Consider the following 8,904-nt stretch of genomic DNA (forward strand, 5'->3'; position numbering starts at 1 on the left):
TGGACAAAGCCTGTTGCTTGTATGATATGTGGTATTTTGGAGAACTTATTAAACTTTGTGTTTACGATTTATGTTTAAATGTTTTTCAGGTATTTTCAGTTCAAAAAGGAAAGACATGACATAATCGCATTGCATCCAACCGAGTTTAGCATTTATTGATTTTGAGATTGTATTCTGATAACTATTTTTTTTACTATGACATACTTTCATGGTTTTTGAAACATATGGTTAATAGTTTGGTTAATTTAATATAAAATTTTAGTTAGTATTTTTGAATTGTTACATAAAGATTTGTATTTATTTTTACCCGTACGGACAGACAATAACGAGTAGGACACGAGACGCCTTGGTCTAGTTGACTGGCTACGTTTATTCTATTTATAAAAAAAAATGTGAGGCCCACAGTACTTTATTATATTTTGGTAAATAAATTAAAACTACTTACAATTAGTAAATATCATGAGAGGTATGGATGCTTTGGTATGGTCCACCACGTTTATTCTATTTACATAAATAAATACGAGGCCCACCGTATTTTTATTATATTTAGCTATTTACAATTAGTAAATATCATGAGAGGGATGGATGTCTTGGTCTGAGCGACTACGTTTATTCTATTTATATAAATAAATACGAGGCACACAACATTTTTATTATATTTTGGTAAATAAAAGTAAAACGTTAAATATTTTTTTGTAACTCCCTCCTTTTGGTTAAAACCCCATGAAAGTTCAAAACATTTTATGAAATCGATAGTAATAGATAATAGTAGCCACAATATAATTCTTTTGCAAACATTAGTGTTTTTTTTATAGCAAAATAAAAAGTGATGGTTAAACCAATAGGGCAAACTACATAAATTTTATGTAATTTCCCTTTTATTAATTTATTTGTAACATTAACCGTTTTAATATTTGTTTAATACAAAGTGTGAGTAATCTATAAAGCTAGTGCGCTTAGCATCTTAAACTTCTCGAATCTTTTCTCTCTAATTTCGATATAATATCCACAAAACAAAAAAACAGAAAGAAAAATATTTTTCTAGTTAATCTAAGTTAAAAGTATTATTTTATTAAAATTTAAGTTTTACTTTATCTTCTATAGCTATAGTAACAGTTAATGGTGGCTTCAAAAGGTTACAAAGATTTTTTTTTTTTTTTTTTTTTGTTGTCGTCTTTTCTATTCTAAAATACAAAAAAAACTTTACTTTAATGTCTTAGATCTAATAATACAACTATTCTATCTTTACCTAATTAAATAATAAATTTGATTAATCATATATTTTTATTTTTATACCAAGATTTGTCATTGGAACAAATGATCGGATAATGAGACAATTTATGTTTCATGATCATAATAGAGGGACCATTTATGTAAACCTTAAAAAAGTCCACAATGGATAGCGGTGGCGCATTCACGGGGGTCTTTGAATGGCAACTTTCTTACATTCTATGCCAGAGAGGCTCCGTCGGTTTTCTTCATTTTAGAAACAGAATATCGTCATATTCCGATCACCGGAAAACTTTTCTGGTGATCGGACACAGCGCCACACCATCGTTTCTATAAACGATGAATTCACCGGAGCCAATAGAGGAGGAGCCAACAACCAACAGAGAATATGAGGGGAAAAGGGTTTCTGTTGGTTATTTATTCTTCCGAGGTTGTATTGCTCTTTTATTGTCGATATTCTTTTTGGGTTTAGTTGCGTTTACGCTTGTGGTGTTAGCGGTGATCTTCAGCAACCTCTCGATCTCGTATCCAATTTCCGTTCCCTGTCAATGCAAGATAGTTTCCAGCAGTAAGTTTCTCTTGAATCTTAAAATCTAGCAGTGTTTTGACATCCAATACGTGAATTTTAAGGTTTAAATTTGAGCGGATGATTTGGATTCATGCAATTTGAAGTGAAATGCAAATATGTTTACCTAATTCCTGTTAGGTTGTTAATTCATCAGAATTGAAAATTACTTAGGTTGCATTGTGTTTATTAAGTACCACATCGGTTCTAAATACATGAACACTTTCACTTTTTCTGTGCGATAGACGATGGATCCAAATTTTATATTGAAGATGACATGTTTCGGTGTTGATTATTTGATTGTTTGTTTCACACACTCTCTTCTATTTACCACACAATGTAATTATGGTTATATCACAATTCGGATTCTAAAAACTTGAAAACTCTGGTGTTAAGTGTTAACTATTCATGTATCTGACATGTTTTGAAGCTTTTGATTTTGTAATTCTTAAAGGGTTTAACTTGTTTTGAAGCTTAACAACCAGATACTGCTGATTCTTTATCTTCTTTTCGGAAGATGAAATTATACCAATTTGAAAAGTATGAATATCTCCAACAGCTCATTATTTTTGGCAAAAAGAAACAACAATATATGTCTATAGAACAAATGATTACAACTTGTGGGAAGATCTCGATTTACAGGAGTTCTAACCCTAAACCAAAAAAGAACAATACTTTGTGGAAGATCAATGAAAATAGAAAGTTAAAAAGAACCTTAATGCAATAAATGGCATGTGGATTGTATCCCAGAAAAAAGACAAAGGTGGATTATAGTACAAAAACAAGTTTTTAACTTTTAAGTTTCCAAAACCACATGGGATTCATAAAGTACAATAAATGGCATGTGAAGTCTTCATGGCAATATCTAGCTAAGCATTTAGCTACATGAGTTTTAGAAATTAAACAGTGTCTTTATTGTTATAGCCCTAAATGCATGTATGTAATGTAATCTCTTTTGACATATCTACCCTTTATGACATTTCTTAGATTTCTTGCAGGTGTAGATCTTAAATCAGCAAAAGTATGTGAACTTGGACTGCTGAATTATAAAGCAAAGCATGTCTTTTATCCATCTGAGAAGAAGAAATTCAGATGTCGTTATGATTACTATTGGGCTTCTGTATTTGAGGTCAGCCTTTTTTTTTTTTAAATATTATTCTTATTATTATAAAAATGGAATTCTCATGTTATTAATTTTCAGGTTGAATATATAGACCACTCTGGTCATCCTCATATTGCATTTGCAGAAGCTCCTAATGAGGCCCTTCCACCCAATTGCAGACCCACTTTCAACGCTGCCTGGATGGCTAAAGATAAATTCAAGGTATTTTATACATGACAAAACAGAACAGAACAGAACAGGTTGTACTGTCTGGCATGCATCGGACTGGGACTGGAATTGATGTCAACGAGACAAAATTTGCAGCTTTTTGTCCATTCAAAAAAGGTGCATGCCAGACAGTACAACCTCAAGGTACAAAAAACTGCCAAATTTGTCTCGTTGACATCAATTCCAGTTCCTGACATACACAGTGTCAGTGTCAGTGTCAATACGGCTGTACAACATTACGGTTGAGTATTCACCTTTTTTGTCCCACCAAAAAACATTGATTTTCTCTCGATCTCTTGTCTGCATAAAAGACGTAAATGCCCTCCTCACCGTCATCATCAAAAATAGCACTAAGAACAGGTTTTACTGTTACTACTGTCTGGCATGCACCGGACTGTGACCGGGACTAGAATTGATGTCAACGAGACAATTTGCAGTTTTTTGTCCCATCAAAAAAAGTGCATGCCAGACAGGACAACCTCAAGGTACAAAAAACGACAAAATTTGTCTCGTTGACATCAATTCCAGTTCCTTACACACACAGTGACAGTACAGCTGTACTTGTTCAAGTACAACTATACAACAAGTACAGCTGTGCTTGTTCAAGTACAACTATACAACAAGTACAACAGTACAATCTGTCCCTTTGAGGTTGTACTGTTGGCCATTCACCTTTTTTGTCCCACCTAAAATGGTGGGACGTGGATTTTCTCTCGATTTCCCGTCTGCACAAAAGACGTAAATGCCCTCCACATCCTCATTGAAAATGGCACTAAGAAGCTTTTTCAGAGTCCAATCCAGTCCAGTCTAGTCTATAACAAACACAGCCTAACCTGTATCTCACCTTTTTTTTTTTTTTTTTTTTTTTTTTTTTGTAGGTGAATGAGACTTATGATTGTTGGTATACATTGGGAATTTCCAAATTAAACTTATATTATGATGAGTTTTTTAATTGTCAAGCTGATCACCCATCGATGATGGAGATGCTTAAACGATATCTTATCCTGTAAGTTTATCAACTATTCTCTAATACAAAAAATAAATGAAAGCAGGATGCTATAATAAACAAATCAACAGACAATTAACTCATGATTTTATTTTAAAATTTTGTAGGTCAACAGAGATGTTGATGACGTGGCTTTCTCAAACGGGTCGAGCACAAGGGAGGCGGTTTAGATGGGAAGTTGTATTTGGAGCAATTACCGGATTCTTAACTTCCTTAATCACCATTGCTTTGGGTAGAATGTTATATTTACTAAAGTCTCGTATTGTCAACATGTCTAGGGTTAAAATGGTCTATTTACTTCGATTGAAGCGTGTTTGTTTCCTTGTAGCATATTGTTCTTTTGTGAGTTGGGTAGCGATTCAGTATTGGGGAAAGCTTGGACTATTGGATGTATTTGATGGTTATAAATAGAAGATATATAGATTTGCACTCTTTGATTAGAAAAGTTTTGAAAGCATAATATTGTAACAATAAAAAAATTAAATGAAAGTGCTTATGCTACTTGTCGATGTAAAAGGGAATGTGGGAAAAATTGAAGACTGAGGAAAAGAAAAGATAAGATACCACAATGGGAAAAAGATGATGATGATGATGATAGCCATGAAAAGGATGTTTGCGATTGATGTTTAACGATTTTGTTTTGGGGATTCAAAATGTAGTTTTTCAAATGGCGTTTTCATATAAACATTATGATGAAAGTGATAGAAAAATTAAATACGTGTTACGAAAATTTACATCCGTTTGATTGTTGGAATATAGAAAAATAAAAGAAAGACAGAAGAAAGAATGATTTTGCTAGTGTTCGAATTCAATCCTGTTTGTGGACGTTAAAGAAAAACAATTAAAGATTTCTATCATGTAACTAACCCTTATCTGACGTAAAATAGCAAACTTAAGCATACGTTAGATATGTATAAAGAAAGATACATGTTCAATCAAGCAAGTACATCCAAACTGTTAAAATACTATCTACCCATGAACAAAGAACTTCAGCAAGGAGAGATGTCCCACCAATCGTCACTATTACGGGGTGAGTAACATGTATAATTTTCCCTTGACACTAAAAGTCTCGTACAACATATGGGGCTAGGCCACCATACAAACAAACGGGCCGTATAATACATGACTACTAATATGTCTATGCAGTTTGAGTAGGAAGTTGGTGAACGGTCAAGATGTGACAAAGCTCACCGGAAAATGGAGAAGGCAACCCCTTTGTAAGATGTCTGCATACCGGTAATGAGATGGAACATGTAGAACGTGAGTGTGACCAAGATAAACTTTGTCTTGGACAAAGTGAATGTCGAGCTTAATGTGTTTGATCCGTTGGTGTTGGACTGGGTTAGCCGACATGTAGATGGCGATATGTTATCACAATAGACAAAAAAGGTAGTGTTATGCAACCAAGAAGGCTCGAGAGCTGAACGGCTATGCTGCAATACTCAGTTTTAGCAAGATGGTGTGTTGGTGCTTGGAGGATCATTAGACAAGATTGTATCCAAGGAAAATGTGATAATCGGATGTTGATTGGCGTGTTACATTGCATCACTCTGCTTCGGAATTTGTCGTAAGGCGCATTGTCAGGGAGGCATATATGAAGTCTGTGATCAATAGTGCCATGAATGTAGCGTAAGATGCGCTTGAGAGCATATGGGAATACAACTCTCTAGAATGCATGTACAAATATATCTACAAGTCGACAAAAGAAATATCAGGAAGGGTGTACGTGGCATGCTGTAGTGTCCCCGCAAGACTACGGTAGAGCGAGGGACCGAAGACATGTGGTCCATTGGCGCCAATCTTGGTGGATATGACTATCAGTGTATTTCAAGGATTATGGTGAGATATATGGGCTCACTCAAGGAGCTCTATAGCACATTCTTATGAGAAAGAACATGCTTGTTTAAGATTGAGTGGTCTACTCACATACAAAATAATTCAGCAACCCAGGTTGGTCATGGAAAACTCTTGATTCAGGGAGGAGGTCAGAGGAGATGATCTGAGAGTCGTGTTAGAAGCCGTAAGGATGATATCATCCATATAAAGTAATAAATATGCATAATCATTACCCATTCTAAGAACAAAGAGGGCAAAGTATGTCTTGCTATTCTCAAACCCAATGCTTAAGGTATAAATGCCTAAACACTGGAACCATACTAGATGGGCTTGTTTTAAGTCGTATAAAGACTACTGTAAGCACCAAACATGATGTTGCATTTGCAGGTTAGTAAAACCCAGCGGTCGGTGCATATAAATTTTTTTGGAAAGGTGATTGTGAAGAAAATCATTTTTAACATCCAACTAATGAACCGACCACTTTCTGTTGGGATAACAACAAAACAAGTTAAGCACTTCGAACAAAAGTCAAACAAACTTCGATGACACTCACAGAATAAAACTTCTGAAAAACTTAAATCAAAGGAACACAATATTTAACATGGTTTGGTCAAGGTAACCTACGTCTACGGGCGCGCGCGCGCGAGAGAGAGAGAGGATTTTATTAACTTTTAGGAACAATTACAAACACTCAATTTGTAGCTCACTTTTTCTCTCACTGAAATCTAGCAATTTACAATGATGGGGATATGAACCTATTTATATGAAAGCATGGAAAACTCTAATTCTAATGGGCCAGGCCCATCCATAATTAGCTAATAAACGGATTCCCTAATTTCAAACCAATAACGAAATGTCATGCACGTGCTTCTAGAATCTTCAACCTCATGAACACCAACCAAGCACATGATGGAGCATCATGATCCACCATGGCGCATCATGATGGTTCACCTACCGTTAAGATGGCGCATCAGCCATGTGGAACATCCTCCATGAGCATCTTCATTCTTTTGAGCAACATTTGGACAATCTTAAGCATCCTAGTGAACTTGACACCTAAGTGGCACATCGGGATCCATGATAGCGCACCATGAACCATGGCGGCGCATTATGCTCCATGATGGCACACCTTCCTCATGAATGTCACATCCTCCTCTTGAATGGCTCATCTTGTTTTAATGGTTCATTTGCAACACTTGAACATTCCCAGAACACAACAAGGCACACACGAGTAATACCTCAAGCACCAAAGTCCTGCACCTTGTTTATGGATGGCACACCTTGTGCTATATGTGGTGTATCCTTGCTATAATGATGCATCATTGATGCTCCATTCTCCTTCCTGATGCTTCACTCTAACTCCAAGTTCTCCATTATGGATTTTTGATGCTTCATGTCACAACTAGGAATTTGGATGCTTGTAACAACAACAATGATAACAATTATGAACCAAAAATGTGAAAGCATGTATAATGCTTGTGTAATAACAACAAAACTTCCATCAAACACTTTATACAAGCACTACAAATAGTCAAGAAAGAATTGGAAACCCTAGAAATCCCGGTTTAATTTCATTTTGGACTAGGATTTCCTTATTGGGCCTAATGGACCAATAAGCTTCCAATTTAACTATCTTGAACATAGAACTCTCAAATGGGCCCTAATTGGACCCATATACATGAAACTTAATATTTTGGGCCTTATAAGCCTAAAATGAAATAGGGTAACTTTAATGGGCCTTATGGGGTCACAACAAATTTATATAGCCCTAATGGATCATAAAAATCATTCCTAGATTTATTTGGGCCGAAAATTCACCTAATTGGATTATAATATGGGCTTAAGCATTAAACGGCCCAATCTCTCTTCTTTCTTCTCCTCTTCTCAGCCTAACTACACAAAGTAAGGAGAAGTTGACTTTTGTACTTGCCACCTCACCATTATTTCTTGGTTCTCCATGCAAATAACTCATGTATCCAAGCAACCATCTCTTCACTCACTTCTCTTTCTCCTCTCTCTTTTTCTCTCGGCCAAAACCAACTCAAACACACACACACACATACACACTCAAAACTCTCTCTCAAAAACATAAGGACTCTCTCCATTCTTCATCAAATTTTCAAAGTTTAGAAGCTTTTCAAGGAGATTGTTCCACAAAAATCCTCATCTAAGGTAAGTTCATGATTGGATCTATGATCTAGATTCTTTGTTTTATCAAAAATATCTTCCTAACTGTTAGAACAAAGTTCTATCAGGATCGATTAATTCTAAGTACGCAAACAAGAAAGAACGTAAAGTGAACAAGTATATGATTTGAATACGTTGTATGATTAATGCTTCAACACCTTAGAAGAGCTCGATTAAGAACTTCGACTGTAAAGGTGTTTAGGGTTACAAAAATCAAGAGATAATCACGGATGGACAAGCCCGGTCCGGATATATACAAAAAGCCCTAAGACGCAACACGATAAGTCCCAACAATCTCCCCCTTTGCGTCTTTGGGACTGAGACTTCAACTCTATTTAGGAACCGAGGGATTTTTCACTGTCTTGAACACTCTCGGTATGATAGCTAACAAATGGTACCGAAAGGTGATATACCACCGAAGCATATCAGTAAAATTTTTCTTATCAGCATCCGAGTTTTGCTTGCACCGATGTATCAAATTGATGATGTGCTCCAAGCAGTCAGTAGAAAACAGATGTTTATCTACTAAAGCGAATAAGAACTTATGAGCATCACCCTTCGTAAATATCACGGTTAAGTGAGTCGAGTCAATTTTACCAATCTTCATCTTGTTCACATCACAGGGCTTTTGGGTAGGCTTGACTGTCGGTTTCTTGTTCATTACCCTTGCTATCTCCTGATCCATTGTTACAACTTCATGAATATTGGATCCCAACATTCGTTTTAGATGTTCTATAATCGGTTCATACT

General features: G+C 35.6%; 1 protein-coding gene across 1 annotated transcript; it reads left to right on the plus strand.

Moving 5' to 3' along the window:
• Positions 1–1,409: 1,409 nt before the first annotated feature.
• On the plus strand, positions 1,410–4,576 carry LOC145053065 (exopolysaccharide production negative regulator). Its single transcript, XM_079001036.1, has 5 exons — positions 1,410–1,798; positions 2,794–2,924; positions 2,997–3,119; positions 4,004–4,131; positions 4,239–4,576. Exons 1-5 carry the CDS (start codon positions 1,570–1,572, stop codon positions 4,540–4,542), a joined length of 915 nt encoding a protein of 304 aa, XP_078857162.1. The 5' UTR covers positions 1,410–1,569; the 3' UTR covers positions 4,543–4,576.
• The last annotated feature ends 4,328 nt before the right edge of the window (positions 4,577–8,904 follow it).

Source organism: Lactuca serriola, chromosome 5, assembly GCF_051521515.1.
Source record: "Lactuca serriola cultivar US96UC23 chromosome 5, Lser_US96UC23_V15, whole genome shotgun sequence".
NCBI classification, from domain to species: Eukaryota; Viridiplantae; Streptophyta; class Magnoliopsida; order Asterales; family Asteraceae; genus Lactuca; species Lactuca serriola.

Bases quoted from the DNA above. Each gene is read 5' to 3' on its own strand.
- LOC145053065 (XM_079001036.1), top strand. From the start codon at position 1,570: ATGAATTCACCGGAGCCAATAGAGGAGGAGCCAACAACCAACAGAGAA. The intron at 3,120-4,003 runs GTATTTTATACA...TTTTTTTTGTAG, and splicing joins TGGCTAAAGATAAATTCAAG to GTGAATGAGACTTATGATTG. The intron at 4,132-4,238 runs GTAAGTTTATCA...AAAATTTTGTAG, and splicing joins CTTAAACGATATCTTATCCT to GTCAACAGAGATGTTGATGA.